The sequence below is a fragment of the Pygocentrus nattereri genome, chromosome 2 (genome assembly GCF_015220715.1).
Source record: "Pygocentrus nattereri isolate fPygNat1 chromosome 2, fPygNat1.pri, whole genome shotgun sequence".
In the NCBI taxonomy this organism is placed as follows: domain Eukaryota; kingdom Metazoa; phylum Chordata; class Actinopteri; order Characiformes; family Serrasalmidae; genus Pygocentrus; species Pygocentrus nattereri.
The window spans coordinates 36,322,006-36,340,264 of NC_051212.1; the positions used below are offsets into that span (position 1 = coordinate 36,322,006).

The following is an 18,259-nucleotide window of genomic DNA, read 5'->3' on the forward strand; positions in this document are numbered from 1 at the left end:
TGAATTTGTTCTTTTGCTTTAACAGATATTGTGTCATATAACCTTAATACAGAGTGGTTGAAGTTGGCGGGTCCCACAGTCCTGTCCTCTTTTATAGGCTGCCTGCTAGCATGTCCTCCCCTCCTCCAGCCCGGGCTATATTTAACAGGCCTGCTGGCCATACAAGGTCGCGACTGCATGCTGCATTCTGCCGAGTGGCAGCATTATTTTTGTTCTGGGTAGTCCCATACAGTCCTGCCATCGGCTGCCCCTCACGCCCTGCTTGGATTTTGGCTACTTTTGGAGTTAAGCCGCTTCTCTCCCTTTTTCCTGCAAAATTTGGAGTTAGGTAAGGAACTGCATGGTTTCTTAGCTTCTTCAGCTTCGTTAACTTGTCTCGATAGACAAAGGAAATCATTGCCTTGGATTGATATGTCATGCATGTGTTGTCTGAACCATCTCAGTCACCTTCAAGGCTCTACATATTTTTAGTATTTAGTATTTTCTGAAAGATTTTCCATATTTTATAAGTTGAGGCTACTTTAAGTGGAGTCCTCCTTGACCTATAATCCAATCTGGACTTACATTAAACTTGCTGTAGCATAATTTAGGCCTATGACGTAATGTTACATTTAAGTAGGTAGAGTAAGCCTATCTCATGTTGAAGCCCAGTGTATATATCATGTATGAAATATGGTTGGCCTTTCTATTACATTCATCATTGTAGCTACTTACTTTTCATATCTCAGCAATGTTCATGCTCTGAATGTGAATATTCTTGTTTACTGTCATTATGGAGTTTGGAACTCTATTAACCCCTCTCAGAGTTGTATCATGAATGCTGTTTCTATACGTTCAGACTTAATGAAAATGTAATTTAAGTGTAGTGAAATACCAGTGGTATGTCACAAATGGTCCATTTTCTGAATTCTTTCAAACTCAAATTAGGCACAAGGCCTACACATTGTCTTTATTACCAGAGGTGACATAAATGTATTGTTACTCATGACTCAAGATGTAAACAATTATCTGTCTAAAAACATTCTTTCAGTTAGAACTGCAGTGGGACGTATTTGTACGTCTATGACCAGAAGAACTGAAGTTTTTTGATGCTTCTCATTTTGGGACCTATTTGATCTGAAGTAAAATGATAAAGATTTAAAGTGAAATATGTAAGCACTAGAGAAGCAGTAGAGCAACAAATGAAATTAAACATATAAGTTTGTAACTCAGTGTGAAGAAGTGGAGTCTTATCTTTACGAAAATACTTAGCTGCAAGTTAAGGTTTTGGATTTTGAGCACACATCTATGAAAATGTTAATCAAATACATGAAACTTAGAAAATGTAATCAGTTACCACCCATCTTTGATAATTACGTAACTTGTAATGTGTAATGGTTAATATCTTCAACTAAATGCCATTTATATTATCCTCAATAAAATGGCGATTGTACCTGAAGCCACAAAGTGAGAGGGAAAAGGGGCCCACAGGACAGTCTGAAACAAAGCGCACAGCCACAATCCACTCAGGATGTCAGGATCCTTGCAAGTGCAGAAGCAGCAGGAGCAGCGGGACCTCGAGACGCACTTTGAAAGCAGCTACCACCGAAGCTCACTGTCCTCTGTCAGCTGCCATTCCTATGCTTCTCACGTGAGCAGCAAGGGGTAAGAAGAGCCAGGGAGCAGGCGACACTGTGCTTTTTGCTTTTTCATCTTGGCTCCTGGAAACTGCCTCATTCTGCTACTGCTTTACTCCAAAGGCTCAGATGCTTTGCTAATAACTCAACATCTGCTAGATCAGTTCTGGTCCCTGGGGGCTTGTTTGTGTCCAGCACAATTTGGTCAACTTAGTTGGTTCAACTCACCAGGTTTAGTAGGCGTGTTGGAGCAGGAAGTCACTAAACTGTGCTGGACTCCAGGGCTGGAATTGGACACCCTTGTCCTAGATGCTCCATATGGATAATTCTAACTTAGCTTAATGGTGTGTTCCAAATAACATTAACACTTTCTCATGTAATATTTCACAATCTAGTCCTCAATGAACAACCAGTGGCTTATCTTTTTGCTCCCTCTGAGCTCCTGCTAAGGGAGATCCAAACATGGAACACCTAGTATTCAGCAATACTGGGAGCTGGAATAGAATAGAAGCTGGACTTTATGTTAGTCTCTCTCTAGGAACTGGATTGGAAAACTCTGTACTAAAGGCATTTTCTAAGCCGCTTCTCCTTTCTACTAAAGGCATACTAATGAAAAATGAAGGGCTTAGATTTGCCTTGTCAGGTTTGTGAGTTATTATCATTTCATGCCAAAGCTCTCATATCTGACCTTCCTGTTTGTCCAGCTTTATGACCCAAAGTTGTAGGTAGATTTCAACTGTACTTCTCTACAAGTAAAGTGTGTTGGGCTGTGATAGAGCTCAGGTGTTGGTATGGCTTTGCGGAAACTGTTCCATCTTTGGCGTACATCGTTGCCAACCACATCTCCTGTGTTTTATTTTGGACACAATTACAATCCCTGAGAGCGCTTTCAGCACTGAAGACCTTTTAAAACCTTTTCTAATCCTGGACAGGCCTAATATATATGTGGAAAGCTAGCTCTAGCCTTTCAGTGCTAAGTGATCATCCCCGGCTGAATGTAGGCTTCTATAACTGTGTTGTTAGCAGAACGTTGAGATAGCAGTGTGGTGAAATGAAGTCAGATTGCTTTTGTCCCAGTAGCAACACCTTGTCTCAATGCTGTGAACTGCTCTTCATGACCCTCTGGGAGGGAGAATTCGAGCCTCTCTGCTGCAATGAGCCAAGTTTATTAACGGGACCTAAGGGCTATTTGTGGCTCTGGGGACACAGGATCACAGAGGCTCAGGAGGAGCGTTACTGTACTGGAAAACTGTACAGCTGCTCTGCAGGTTAAGCTCCAGGAAGGTGGAAATGTGAGGGAGGATTATGGGACATTGTGTGTTGCAGATATTGATACAGTATAGTACTCTCAATCTAGAATGTATGTTATTTGATTGAATATGTAGGAAGGGGCACTTTTTACATACAAAAGGATGGTTCTTCGAGGGTTCTTTAGAAAAAAGCGAATGGTTCTGTATGTCACTTAGAAGTGTTTCTTTGCATGGTGAAATGGTTCTTCTGATTGACGGAGAATGTGCACTGTATAACAACAAAAAGAGATACATAGAACTATTTTCCAAGAGGTTCTATGCAGAACCATATATAACACATTCTCCATCAATCTGAAGAGCAATTCCACCATGCAAAGAACCATTTAAGTATGAAATATTCTATGTAGAACTGATGGTTCTGAATAGGCCCATTCCCTTAAGAAGCCATCTTTTTAAAAGCTAGCTTAGATAAATTGGCTAACCTTCATTAGAATGATAGGTAAATCTTCCCCTGCTATGATATGGCCCTAATCCCGTCTCTGTTGTAAGATAACTTCATTGGAGAAGGAGCAAACATTCTTAACTTTACTCTTAATTCCAAGGTTTTAGTATGACAATATGCATGTTTTAATGCTGCATGAAGTTAACTATATTGCATAGCTGCAGTTCCTCTTAAAAAGAATGTTAAGGCTGGAGGCCACTGTGGTCCAGAGATAAGCTGTGACAATACAAGGGATAAAGAGACTGAATCTCCCCAGATAGCAGAGCTTTGTAGGCCGCAGTTAATTATTTCAACAATAGGAAGCCCATAATAAGCTTAGCTGTTGGAAATATGTGGCAGGGCCGTTTACATGCCTCCAGGGTTATCTTCTACTGGTGTCCAATTCATTTTGTTGTTTGTTTCATGTGCCAGCATTCTCTAAATGACTAGAGAACACAGGTCCTGGAGTACCTATTTTAACTCAGTGAGTTAAGTAGCTGATAAGTAGGATCAGGGGAGTTAGGAGCAGAGACCCACTGATCTACAACACAGATTTTTTTTCTATTGCTCCTGGCAACCCATAGCGCTGCATGGTTTCAAGTGTGTCTTGATTCAACATACCTGATGCAGCTCATCAATTGATAATGGAGCACTTCGTGAGCTGGAGCAGGTGAAGCACTGTGCGCTGCTGTGGGCTGCCAAGAACAGAATTCAGTAACACTAGCCTGGAATATGGCTGAAGTAGCTGAGTAGCTGAGCTCAAGAATATCCTTTGAGGCTCCTAGGAATTGAAATACATAGCAACATTATCAAACAAGGAAAACATTTCAATCATTTTGGATTGTTTTTGCAGATAATGAAACATTTAAGTTGTTTGCAGTCAGAATGATTGATGGTAAGTGGTTGTGCTTAGCTGGAGATGCTCAGTGGAGGCTCCTTGAGTGACAACAGAAAAATTGAACCTATGTCTATTGCTATTTGAATTGCATTATTTTTCTTATTGACAGAGGGTTACAGTTAATGTGCTGCTTTGCCTATAGGCCGTTATGTTAAACAGCCCTTTTCCACTCCCTGTGTGTAAAGAAGTGGCTATGGTGTTTTTCGTATTGCTTTTTTATGCTTTCAAAGCTTTGCTTTTGAGCAACTCTTAAAAAAATGCATGTAATCACAATATAATCTCCTCTATCTAACATTAAGTGCTATTATCATGCAGCCTACTAAAGTCCTTCACATTGTGTCTTCACTAAATGAAAAGCTGTAGTGTTTTTTTAAGCATTTTTTCGCCTCTTTGGTTTGTCAGTTGACTAATTCAGCTCTTTATCAGGGTGAAGACTACGAGGAAGAAGCAGGAGAAGAAACTGAGCACCCTCTCCAAAAAAGACAAGCGGCCCCGTCTGGCAGTGGACAAAGAGGACGAGGTCATTGGATACGTGGTTCCGGTCTTTAGAAGCAGGTGACTATATATAATGCAGTAAAATTACCAAACATTGTAAAATTAGTAGGCTAGTATCTCTTCTACAAATAGTGCTTGAATTATTCAATAAATGTTCTGGACCTTGTCATTGTTACAATTTCCTAATCTAGATGCACAAATCGCTGTAGTGATTTGACTGTAGTGTAAAATTATAATAATGTACAATGCTTATACAGTGTAATATGATTACAGTACTTTATTTCTAAATACAGATGCCCCCATCATTACAGTATTCAGAGACAGGCTGCTCAAGACTGCTCAAAGTACCAGTCACTTTCTCAAAATGCTTTGCAAATAACAAATAATTACTGTAAATCCCAAGATTTTAAGTTATTTGATAATAAGCTTGACATGTTTCTCTCAGAGTGCACAATTTCTACAGCAGTCAGCTGTGGAATCAGCTTATGGATTACTGTAGATTGCTGCAGAATTTTCACTATAAATTCACATCAGTTCTTCACAGTGTGATGGCACAGTACAGTCATCTTTTCAGTCATTATTTTGTGACTCACATGATGGAGGTCAGTTTTCAAAATACGATTATGAACTCTGTATAATATGCACATAAAGTGCACATTAGTTTCATAGTATACTTTAGTCACCCAATGCTACATAGCAGTTACTGAATTATAGTTCCTAAGACTTATAAACTAAATAATAAGACTAGAGTGTAAAAGGTAGAACAAAATTTGACTCTTGTTCTACTTGATTGAATCTATCACATCACATTTGTGGCATTTGGTGGACTCCAAATGCCACAAATCCATAGCAGTGTCTGATTAGGTAGGCAAATGTAGTGTTAGGAGTCTTTTCCATGCATTCTTATTGGTGTAGCTCAGTGTTTTTTCCTGGGTGGGGTACTAAACCCTAGTCTGCCACATGGGGGGCATTGTTGTTATCCACTATGCTATACAATACAGCATAAGTACTTTATCAATCTCTGTTTCTTTCTAAACTGAATTGCTGCTGTTTACATATTTGAGTTCATTTTACCCACCACTAAACAGCTGTATCTGTGTGATCAGCCATTTAGCCACTCAGGAGCTGATGGAGACCCAGGAGGAGTTGAAGGAGGAGGGTGTGGGTTACGTGGTGATGAGGAACCTCTTCTCCAGAGATACTGATTATCAGCTCAGAGTGGAGAAGAAGACCCATAGCAGGAGCATAAGGGAATCTGCCGACCGTCTGCGTCTGGGCAAGAAGGTTTCAGCTTAATTACTCTCAGCCTGATCCACGGATGTAGAAAAATACTCTACTGTTTATAAGTGTGAACCACTTGTCATAATAATTTGATATTGCATAGAATAATAACGTATACCGTGTAGATTTCAAGGGAAATTCCAGTTTTCAAAATTTCCGCATAATTCAGACAGTGAGATGTAAACATTCAGAGTGGTTTGACGTGAAATGCTCAACTGAAGAGAAATATACATACTCTGATCCCTTAATGAAGGTGAAAGGAATGAGGTGTCACAGTATCTACTGTGCAAATATAACCATTTTATTTGCTATCTACACTTATATTTCTTATATATCTTATATTTTTAGATATGTAATGTTAATAATAGTATAGTAGTAGGGAGACTTTTAGGAAAAGTTAGCTATTAAACAACACCTTGCAATTTAAGCATTAAATAGTTCAATATAAAACTCATGGTTCTACACAGAACCTTTGATTTTACTAAAGAGCTAAAGATCTTTTTTTAGGGTGCAGGTTTCTTTAGAACAGAGCGCTTCACATAAGACTACTCTGAATGACTACTCTGAGTTTCAGGCCAGGGAGTGAGAGGCATCAAGTGAAAAATAGTGCATTGTAATTATCTGTTTGCAGTCTTTTTTGTCAGGTTATCTGCTTGGAGATTTGATGCAGCTCTCATAGTCATTTTAGGGTCATCTGCAGCACATTATATAAATTAATATAATGATTTTATCATATTTAGAGGAATTTCACTTGTATCTGCAACAAAATTGACTTTATATTACCCCAACCATTGATCCCAAGTTTTAGATTGTGATTGTGGGAGCTTACAGCAGTCAATTTAGTATGTATAAGACAACATAGCACTGTTTAGGTATTTCATATGAATGGAGCTGGATGGTGATGACCTATGCTGCTGTTCCACTGGCCCTCACTGCAGATACAAGAGAAGCAGGAGTTTCAGAAGAAGATGAACCCGGACAGCCTGACCCACCCTCCCGAGTTCACAGTGAAGCCGCGTGGTCAGACGGTGTGGGAGGGCAAGAGTGTGACCCTGCACTGCACTGTGGCCGGCTGGCCCAAACCACGCGTGGCCTGGTGAGGGTTACTTAATACAAACACAACAGATTACAGCTCAATCGTTCACTAAATTAATAAAAAAATAACAGTGACACTTTATTTTGAGTGCTTGTTAATTACACTTATTTACATGGCAAGTGATCATCAGCAAAAGCTAATCTTAGACAAAATTGTTTACTTTTTACCTTCTTTTGGAACTTCTTATTTCAAGGTACAAAAACAATGTGCTCATTGATGCCAAGGCTCACTCAAAGAAGTACACTACTGAGAGCAATTACAACATTCACTCCCTGGAGATCAAGAAGTAAGAGAATTGATGTGTACAGTACTCGATAAACTTTACGTACATGTCTCTTGTATATATATGTAAAATTGGTTGATTTATCAGTAGTTTGGGATTAATCCATGTGTTAGGGTGAATTGTATGGTTGTATATATTGAAGGTTATTGTTTCTGTGGTCTACAGGTGTGATTTCAGTGACACTGCCGAATACCGCATCTCAGCTCTTAATGTGAAGGGAGAGAGCTCTGCCTTTGCCTCCATTATTGTTAAAAGTAGGTTACCTATGTTGTCTCATCCTCCGGTATGTGTGATCAGGTTCATGTGTATCAGTGTGGTTTTGCGATGGAATTACAGTTGTAAAATAAGGAAGACCACATATGTTACTGCACTGACCTCATAAAGTAATCCTAACTTGTAGGCACTATTATTTTTTAAATGTATGTATGTTTGCCTTTACCCATATGTAGTCAATCAGCTATGGTGTCTGAAGTTTGCTTCTAGCTTTGCACTGGAGCGGCGAGGCAGATGTTCACTACTTAACATGGATTAAGACAAGTGAGTGATGTTTTAGGTATGCAGTTAAATCATTTATCCTAACCGGAGACGGATATGCTTTCATTACTTTCTAGCAATGTTAGCCTCACAGCTCCAGTGCAAAACTAAAGAAGTAGAACTCCATGTGTTTGCTGATAGACTACATTTAAGGTAAGGGGAGAATTGAGTAAATAGAATTTTTTAAAAAACTAATTACCTTCTTTTTTAAAAATGGCTCTAGGATACTGTGATATGACATGACATGGTGTTTTACTAAGCAGTGGTGTATACAAATAATGGTGTTTATCGCTGCTTTCAGAACAAAACCTTATATCTCCTCTCGATGTTGCCCCCACTTGTCAGACCAAATTTGCACCTCTGATCTTTAGCTGTAGTTGCAGAGAGCTATGAAGACACTGCACGAGTGGTTATGTCAATATTGCAATGCATTATTTGAACCACTTGCTTAAAGAAGGTGCGTAAGCCTCCTGTCCATTTAGGGTAGGAGTAGATCAGCTCCCCGCAAAGACACAGCAGAAACCTTACAAAGCCAGAATTCACAGACCTGCTTTTTCAGCCCTACAGGGTGAAGCCTACCCTAAAAGAGGAGCAATTTCACTGCCTGTATTATAGATCAGGACTGCCCAATGTGGCAAAAGTTGGGCAATAAGGTGTTTGATTTGGCCCATCATAATGTTACCCTAACCCACCCCCTTACTTAATGAGAGAACAAACATATTTTAATGCTAGATGTAACATCTTTCATTCTATTTAATGTAATGTACATAAAATAATGTAATACTGTAAAAATACATTTATTTTAAAACCTACGTAGAGTAGTATGCAGAAGTTTGGGTGCACCTGATCAAATGACATGTTTTGGTAGTTTCCTAAGTGAACATAAGCTACACATGTTCTACAGAGAACACATTGTTTATTTAAACAGTTAAATAAACAGTTACTGTTTATTTGCTGAATCTAACATATTTGAAGAAAAAAAAACATAAAATGTAGCCTATGCAAAAGTTCTGACACTTTTGACATTTAGTTTTTTCCAATAATTGTGCACTAAAATTCACAAAACAATGCCATGTAGAAGTGTGTTCTCTGCTGTGTATGTGTCTGTTTGCTAAGTGACCCTGCTATGACTGACTGTACTAAAATCACAGACAAAGACAATTGCCCTCTATTAAAGATTTCAAAGCATTGTGGTCTGAATGCTGTGAGGAACAGCAGAGCTCAGCTGAGACAGAGAAGCACTGTTCTGATTCTAACAGAGCAGGCAGTGTTTAAAGTCTTAGTCATTTGATAATTGCAGTCTGTACAATAACAGTGCTACTTTGCATTTTTATTTTGAAGGATTTAAAGATGAAGAAGTTACTGAAAGACCACGTAAGTCTGGCTGCAAATTATTATATGAAACATTGACATTTTATGCCTTCAGGCAAACTGTGAATGCTTGTGCAGCTAAAGGAATGTGATGTACTAATTGAAACCAGACGCTTTCTGTTAATGGTCTAATTCCTGACTCTTTTGTTTTGCTCAGATGGCTACAGTCCTGAATATGGTGTCACCTTCAGGACCTCTATTATAGATAAGTTTGGAGTTGCCTTCGGCCGGGAGGGAGAGACCATGAGCTTGGGCTGCACAGTCGTCATCTATCCGACTGTCAAGCGCTACCAGCCTGAGGTGCTCTGGTACAGGGATGGTGGGTAGGAGCTTGTCTTAAGAAAATATCAATTATTAGTTTCACATTGAAGATATCCTGCATCTAGGATAGTCAGAATGTCTGCTTGTCGTTAGTACATCATTGCAGCATGTGTGCATATATCTGTATTATTTTTAAAAGCTCAAAAAGGTGTCAATGCTGTAAAAGTGTACTCTGCAAGCACTTTTTTTGTCCATTCTCTCCCATTCTGTGATCTCCTTGCTTTGAACCAGGTGTCCTTCTGACACCCTCTAAGTGGGTGCACATGCACTGGAGTGGGGATCGGGCCACTCTGACGCTGGTCCATCTCAACAAAGAGGACGAGGGGCTCTACACCCTGCGCATCAACACCAAGTCCGGCTTTGACTCCCACTCCGCCTATGTGTTCGTCAGAGGTGAAGCTTGCCACAGCTTTACAGCCGCAGTGCTTTTCAGTGCCACAGACATGAACAATGTTCCATTGGCATGCATATTTAGATACAGAGGACCATGACACTACAGGGCAAATATTTTAAAGCAACATGATGTACAACACGATAAAAATTATCCTCACATTGAGATCAGCTGAATGTGCATGTGCTGAATTAAATCAGTTGTCTTATAATAGGAGTTAAAAACAAAAAACTGTGATTTGTAAAAAAGTGATTTGTAAACTGACAATTAGGGATATTTTTTTGAAAACATCACAAAGAAGAGATATGTAATGTTTTACCTAGCTTTTTGCCTGCAACACATTCCAAAAACAATACCAAAAACACTTGTTTTGGAACCTTAAACAGGTGAATCAACAGCAGGTGGATTATTTGCTATTACTGTGGTGATGCCATCATCATTGGGTATAAAAGGAGCTCAGTTGTCATTCAGTGAGTAATTGTCTGAGCAAAAAGTCCGACAGTTTAAGAACAATGCTTCTCAATTCACAATTGCATGGAATTCACCACCATATAATCTGTAACATTCTTAAAAGATTCAGAGAATCTGGACTAATCTCTGTGAGTAAGAGCAAGGCTGAAAACCAATAATGATTCCCTGTGACCTTCAATCCTTCAGATGGCACTACATTAAAAACCTTCTTGCTTCTGTAATGAGTACAACTACATGTGCTTGAGAATACTTACTCTTGTCAGTAAACACACTTCTCTGGGCTAAAACTTGTCTAAGATGGATGGAAAATGTGTGCTGTGGTCTGACCACCTTTCCACCTTTCCAATTGCTTTTGGAAATAATGAACGTCATGTTCTGTGGGCCAGAGAAGAAAAGGACCATCCCAGGTGTTACCAACGGAAAGTTCAAAAGCCAGCGTCAGTCATGGTATAGGAGGGTGTGTTAGTGGGTAACCTGCATATCTGTGAGAGCACCATTAATTCTGAGGGGTACATGAACAATTTGGAGCAACATATGCTGCCAACTAGACAACATTTTTCAGGGACCTCTCTGCTAGTTTCAGCAAGAAAATGCCTATGTTACAACAACGTGGCTTTGTAGCACAAGAGTGCAAGCCTGCCTATAGTAATAAGTGTTATTTTAAGCAAAAAATCTATTTTCATAACTACAACAGTTGATATTTTCAGTGCCCAGATGAGGTAAACATGCACCTGTCCCAAATTGTTGGAACATGTTGCAGGCATCAAATTTAGAGTAAGCATAGAATATGTTAATCGGTTAAAACATTAAATATCTTGTCTTTGTTCTAGTTTGAATATTGAAGGTAAAAAATGATTTGCAAATCATTGCTGTTTGTTTTTATTTATATTTTTCCTACTGGGACAAATCTTTAAACAGCAGACTGAGTCCTGTATTAGGTTTCTCTTGGGGAATGCTGCTGCTATATCAGGCTGAAGTTGCCAAAGCGATGCCAGTGAAAAGAGCACATGCTCACTTTAATCCTCAAAACATTTCTGACTTTTAGCTCTGAGCTGTCTTACGCTTTAGGAATCATGTTAATATATTACTATGCTGTTGATGTATACATGTGTATTTGTAGTATCATGAGGTCCTAATGAAACTCTCTTTTAAGCAAGCAGAGCAGAGGTGTGGTCACAGGCCATTCATGTCAGTTGGTTTTCTTTAACCACTGAGCAAAGTGCTGAGTGTATGTATGTTTCAGATGCTGATGTGGAGGCGGAGGGGGTTCCTGTTGCTCCTCTTGATGTTCGGTGTCATGATGCTAATAAGGATTATGTGGTGGTAACCTGGACTCAGCCTGCGGTTGAGGGTAGCAGCTCCATCCTGGGCTACTTTATAGACAGGTAAGTGCTTACACAACTCAGTCTGAACTCATGAATGAAGAGGCCAAAATATAGTTCTGCCCATTCTGTTGTTACATAGCATCCTTAACCATAACTCAAATTGGAGCAGAGAGTAGAGCTTAGTGAAGTTACCAGTTTAAAGTGATCATTTGTAGAAAAATCCCCTTACCCCAAGTGTAGCCCATCAGCCAGGACTTGTTTGGTGTTTGAAGTCCTTTGAAGTTTTACATTGCAGTCACGAGTCACGTTTGCCTGAAACTGCATGAAGTTGTTAAGTAAATAGACTTGCTCATGTGGTTTCTGACACTGTATAACATACTATTGTCTAAAAAAATGGACAAAAGTACAGGCAAAATTCAGGCTGCTACTGTGGAGGTGGGAAGTAAGGATGCTAAATGGGCCAAAGCCACCCCAGATTTCAATATTTCAACTGTTTAAAAAAAAAATACTGAAAAGAACTGAACGTTAAAATAAGCTGTTTCAGTAAAAATCAGTGTGCACTCTCTCTGGGGTAGATTATCCATATAGTGTTGAACTGCTTCTTTCATCCAGTTAAACCATTTGAATACAAAGAACAGGTTTCATTTGTTCAGATTGCCTACAGAGTAGAGACTTTTGTTAGAGAAACGTGCACTGTTGGTGGCACTGCAGTGTGAAAACTGAGAAAATTAGGTTCTACACATGAACTGACATCTACCTACCCTGAACTGTGAGCAGCTACCCATCAAGCCTCTGATCGAGTGTCCACACTAATATTGTCCTAATATTGTTTCTAACCTTAAAACATGCATCTAACATTATAACGGCCCACAGTTTGAACACAAGTTCTTTTCAACTGTTGTCTCTTAATCTGTGTGCGTTCAAGAATCGAATCATACTGTGTAGCTTGACTGTGGCCGTGATACAATCAGTTACAACACTACATATCAACAATCTGATTGAATGCTGCTCAGCTCATTTGTGTAAGGTCCACCCAGAAGGAAAGAGAGTAGATTAAATAGGTTTGATGTCTCAATTATTTATGCCACTTAAAATTTCAGCACCCCCAACTAAAATCACCTTCCTGCATTCCTGGCTGCTATCACTGTTTTTAGCTGGGCAACATACATTTGTAATCCTAATTTGTACATTTTTTAAATAATACCATGCCACATACTATGTTATGTTAAGACAAAAGCTTATTTGACATTACTTGCTGTTTGCGGCAAATGTGTCAAGCATATCTTGGTGTCTGACTACATTTCAGTAAAGGGGATGTTGTGTACATTTGTTTATGTAATGTGTTAAGTTTACTGTGTTTGTAGGTGTGAGGTTGGCATGCAACATTGGGTCCAGTGCAATGACACCCCAGTGAAGTATGCCCGTTTTCCCGTCACCGGGCTCATTGAGGGGCGCTCCTACATCTTCCGGGTGAGGGCCATCAACAAGGCTGGAGTGAGCCACTCCTCACGAGTTTCTGACACTGTAGTGGCCATGGACCCCTCTGACCGGGCCCGCCTGAGAGGTGAGAGATTGTTCTTGTGTTAATACACTGATTACACCACATTATCAGATCCATGTATGAATAAACATCCCTTTCCTTTTATTAAAGCTGGCCCTTCTGCTCCATGGACTGGTATGATCAAATTTACTGAGGAAGACCCCACAGGTAAGATATCAAAGAGCACATACAAAAAGAGTCTTATCAAAACTAACAGGATTGTGTCTCAGGACTTTGTTGGAATAAAACAACTGGCTAAATGAGAGGCTTGAAATACACTATATTGCCAAAAGTATCGGCTCGTCTGCCTTCACACACATATGAACTTGAGTGAGATCCCATTCTTAATTCACAGGGTTTAATATGATGTCGGCCCACCCTTTACAGCTACAACAGCTTCAACTCTTCTGGGAAAGCTTTCCACAAGGGTTAGGAGTGTGTTTATGGGAATTTTTTGACCATTCTTCCAGAAGCGCATTTGTGAGTTCAGACACTGATGTTGGACGAGAAGGCCTGGCTCGCAATCTCCACTCTAATTCATCCCAAAGGTGTTCTATCAGGTTGAGGTCCGGACTCTGTGCAGGCCAGCCAAGTTCTTCCATACCAAACTAGCTCATCCATGTCTTTATGCACCTTGCTTTGTGCACTGGTGTGCAGTCATGTTGGAACAGGTAGGGGCCATCCCCAAACTGTTCCCACAAAGTTGGAAGCATGAAATTGTCCAAAATCTCTTGGTCTGCTGAAGCATTAAGAGTTCCTTTTACTGGAATTAAGGGGTTGAGCCCAACTCCTGAAAAACAACCCCACACCATAATCCCCCCTCCACCAAACTTTACACTTGGCACAATTCAGTTAGAGAAGTACCGTTCTCCTGGCAACCGCCAAACTCAGACTCATCCAATGGACATTCTGAATTCAATTATTTGGATGGGTGACAATTGGCAATATAGTGTATGTATGTAACAGTGACTTCAACTAGTAACAAAGAGTGAAGGTTATCGAAGACACAACATTACTCCCCTCTCTCTCTCTCTCTCTCTCTCTCTCTCTCTCTCTCATTCTCTCTCATTCTCTCTTTCTCTCTCAGTGGGTGTAGTACCTGGGGCTCCTACTGACCTGGCAGTGACCGAGGCCACCAAGAGCTATGTGGTGCTCAGCTGGAAGCCCCCTGTGCAGAGAGGACACGAGGGGGTAATGTACTATGTGGAGAAGGTAGGTGAACATACAGTCCTCTGCAAAAGTTTGAACACCACTGGTCAAATCACAAGTTTTGTTTTCTAAGTGAAAATAAGTTAACACATCATCTGTGGAGAACACTCTTAAATATGACATTTGTCTTCCCATTTTAGTGCACAACTTATTTGCTGTGTTTAACATATTGTTTTCATACAGCTTTTGAGTCTTTAGTGACTACACCCAAACAGGTTATTTGTGTTTTTTTTAACTGATTGTACAGCATTTGTTCAAACACTATTTTTTTTCTATAAAAATGAATGGAGGGATGCTCAATATACTTAAACTGGGTTGTTTAAATATGCTATGCTATTCCAAATAGTTACACCTTATTACCTCCCTTGGATATCATAGCAACAGACTAGCAACACCTTAGCAACCACCTGAGGTAGCATAACAATGGCCTAATAACACCTTAACAACAATCTGGGATAACATAGCAATGGCCTAGGCAACTTAGCAGCCATCTGCGGTATCATAGCAACAGCCTAAAACCACCTTAAAAACCACCCAGGACGTAATAGCAACAGTCTAGCAACACCTTAGCAACCACCTTATAACAAACCAAGCAACACTCTAACAAGTAGCACTACAGTAACACTATCCAGTTATCAAAAACAATCAACAGCTTTTGCAGTGTTATTAGCTGGCTTTGTCAAGTCAACTAGTTAGGATTGTTCCTTAAAATTTAATTATGGAAGTTTTATGAAAAGGTTTCATGTAGCATCAAAAAGGGGCTGCAAATCCCTGAAAACTGCAAAACTTCTGCTGTGAGGTTTTCCTTTTAAAAATGTTTTGTCTAAATCTGATTTGTGTGCTCTGTACACTTATTTGCAGTGTTTGGTTGGCACAGAGACATGGCAGAGGGTGAACACTGGCATGCCAGTTAAGTCTCCTCGTTTTGCCCTGTTTGACCTGGCTGAGGGTAAATCCTACAACTTCCGTGTGCGCTCCTGCAACTCTGCAGGAGTTGGAGAGCCATCTGAGGAAACCGAGGCCACTACTGTGGGGGACAAGCTGGGTAAGAGCCAGAAACAACACATGCTGTTCTGTTGCTCTAGGCGAAACACAAGTTTGTCTCTCCATCTAAACTTTTTAATGAAATCACCAACCTACACTGCAAGAAAAAGCCATTTTAGAAAGCAGTATCATTCTGTCTCTGTCATCATAACTTCAGTCTGACCCCAATGTAGACAGAAAAACACGCATGTCTTTTTAAAAATGCCCACAGGCCTAATATTGAAAGTTAACTCCCATATGCAGTATAATTAAACCTAGTGAGCGAAAGCTAATGTGCTACTTGGCTCTACAATGTAGATTTATACTGTAAACTAAAAGGTATTTTTAGATGTTATACTCAAATTCTCAAATATTTTGTGTTATTAAACTGATAATATACTACAGTTGTGTATTTAACCTCTGATTTTGGTTATGCACTGGGAGTTTATTTTTGAGGCAAGTAATCAAAATAAGTGTGCCAAAATGGGTGTTGCCATTGTGGAACCACTTTTGACTCCCTTAAGAACCTTTCAGGGATGATTCTTCCAAAAACATTTTTGTAGATGTAAATAATCTTTTAAATAAATAAAAAAACATTTAACATGTACAGATTCTTTGCCAATTAAAAGTTTTGCCAAATATAATTTAGGAACCTTTTAGGAACCTTAATTTTTGAAGAGTTTATGTGCAGTTTTGGTTTGTCCGTATTCTTACTCTACAACCTGTTTGACTCTTTCAGACTTACCCTCAGCCCCAGGGTCTATTGTGGCCATCAGGAACACATCCACGTCTGTTGTGGTGACCTGGGGTGTCTCCAAGGAGGTCAGGAATCTACGTTACTACATCGAGGTCAGCGTGGTGGGGAGCAACGCGTGGGTGCCTTGCAATAACAAGCCAGTGAAAGGATCCAGGTAAATTCGCTCCTCCCAGTGTGCCCTCTCATACTTGCTCCAAGCCAAAATAGGCAATATAAAGCTAGTGAGAGTGTCTTGAATAGGTCTATGCTGTGGTTTGCAGGTTTGTGTGTCATGGGCTGAACACTGACGATAACTGCGTATTCAGAGTGAAGGCAGTGAACGCAGCTGGCTACAGCACTTACTCCACCGAGTCTGAGGCCTGCGTTGTGAAACCAAGCATTGGTGAGTACCATCACTCCAAACCTGGCGAGAACCAGTCACAGCAGAATGGCCTAGTTTAAATTAAATTAGTGCTGCTCAACACCAGTCCTGTGGACCCACTACCTTGCACTGTTTCAAATAATCCTTAACCTAACTAGTAACAGTACATTTGCTGGTTTTAATGATATACTATAGTTTTAAACACCACGATAAATACCTACAGCAGTCTACAATACAATAGTATAATTTCCCTTATAGTCATGTTACAATGGACAATGCATGTCTAAAATTTACTGCACATTTTGTATTTTGTTTTATTTTTTCCAATTTGTTAAACAGAAACTGTGCAATTTGCATAAAAATACTATATTTAAGTTATTTCACTGTATATGGTTTGGAGACTGGGGCTCTGTCTAAAAGACAGGAGGCTGAGCTGGAGGTGGCAGAGATGAAGATGCTGAGATTTTCGTTGGGAGTGACAAGGATGGACAAGATTAGAAATGAGCAGATCAGAGGGACAGTGAAGGTGGAGCAGTTTGGAGATAAAGCCAGAGAGGCCAGGTTGAGATGGTTTGGACATGTGTTGAGGAGGAATAGTGGATATATTGGTCAAAGAATGTTGGAGATGGAGCTGCCGGGTAGAAGGAGAAGAGGTAGGCCTCAGAGAAGGTTTATGGATGTAGTGAAGCTGGACATGGAGATGGTTGGTGTAAAAGTAGAGGAGGCAGTGGATAGGGCAAGATGGAGGCAGATGATCCGCTGTGGCGACCCCTAAAGGGAGCAGCTGAAAGAAGAAGAAGAAGTTATTTCCCTGTATAAGGTGTGATATCTTCTTTTCACTTAGGAAAGCAACCAAACATGTATGTTATATGTGGGGCAACTTTTGCATAGTAAAAAGAGGCTCTAAAGATTTCTGGAAATGAAAACGTCTATTTTTTAGTTCATTTTTATTTAACAGAGGTATTGTGCTTGTTATATTTAAACTCTTTCCAAGAGTTTTGGATGGAAACAAAAGGGTTAAGATCTTGAGACTCCCATTGGAAAAAGTGAGTGGTACCCAAAACAAGTTTCAGTCAGATGTTAGAAATGAAAAACACCTGCAGGTGTAAATCAGGTACAGTACATCTTAATGTTGGTTACAAGCTTTGGATAAAACATATGGAATGTGATTAACAAGCTTCAAATGTCTGTTTTGATCTGGAATAGCCAAAAATGTAGACGTGCACATGCATTAGTTTATGATTAACAAAATTAGAAATCCTACAGGAATTAATGTTTTCGTATAGGTGCTTTTTTCTGTGTTTTTGACCAAGTTTTGAGATCTGAAGGCCTAACTAGTAGCCATGGTTCACATCTGCTTCATGCAGTCTCATCCTTTATACCAACACACCTGATGCAGCTTCACAGCTAATTATCAAGCCACCTGTAAGTTTTTTTGAACAGAGAATATCTAAACCTGTGCAGTACAGTGGGTCACCTTGACTAGAGTTGAGAATCACTGGTGTAAATATAGCAGAGAGAATAAACTGCTGAGAATGTGAAATTAAAGGCCAATA

The 18,259-nt window shown here is 39.8% G+C and overlaps 1 protein-coding gene across 2 annotated transcripts in view; it reads left to right on the forward strand.

Annotated features, from left to right (window-relative positions):
* The first annotated feature begins 178 nt into the window (after positions 1 to 178).
* myom1a (myomesin 1a (skelemin)) overlaps positions 179 to 18,259 on the forward strand; it is a 34,500-nt gene continuing 16,419 nt past the window's right edge. Inside the window, exons 1-17 of one of the 2 annotated variants that reach the window (XM_017719664.1) lie at positions 179 to 328; positions 1,440 to 1,644; positions 4,672 to 4,800; positions 5,847 to 6,024; positions 6,960 to 7,117; positions 7,311 to 7,403; positions 7,566 to 7,654; positions 9,276 to 9,308; positions 9,463 to 9,624; positions 9,858 to 10,019; positions 11,732 to 11,873; positions 13,178 to 13,377; positions 13,465 to 13,521; positions 14,441 to 14,565; positions 15,424 to 15,607; positions 16,325 to 16,496; positions 16,603 to 16,724. In XM_017719664.1, the coding sequence (XP_017575153.1) occupies positions 1,511 to 1,644; positions 4,672 to 4,800; positions 5,847 to 6,024; positions 6,960 to 7,117; positions 7,311 to 7,403; positions 7,566 to 7,654; positions 9,276 to 9,308; positions 9,463 to 9,624; positions 9,858 to 10,019; positions 11,732 to 11,873; positions 13,178 to 13,377; positions 13,465 to 13,521; positions 14,441 to 14,565; positions 15,424 to 15,607; positions 16,325 to 16,496; positions 16,603 to 16,724 (2,140 nt within the window). In that variant the 5' untranslated portion in view covers positions 179 to 328; positions 1,440 to 1,510. The remainder of the gene's footprint in view (positions 329 to 1,439; positions 1,645 to 4,671; positions 4,801 to 5,846; positions 6,025 to 6,959; positions 7,118 to 7,310; positions 7,404 to 7,565; positions 7,655 to 9,275; positions 9,309 to 9,462; positions 9,625 to 9,857; positions 10,020 to 11,731; positions 11,874 to 13,177; positions 13,378 to 13,464; positions 13,522 to 14,440; positions 14,566 to 15,423; positions 15,608 to 16,324; positions 16,497 to 16,602; positions 16,725 to 18,259) is intronic. The other variant, XM_017719666.2, reaches the window with a different exon arrangement.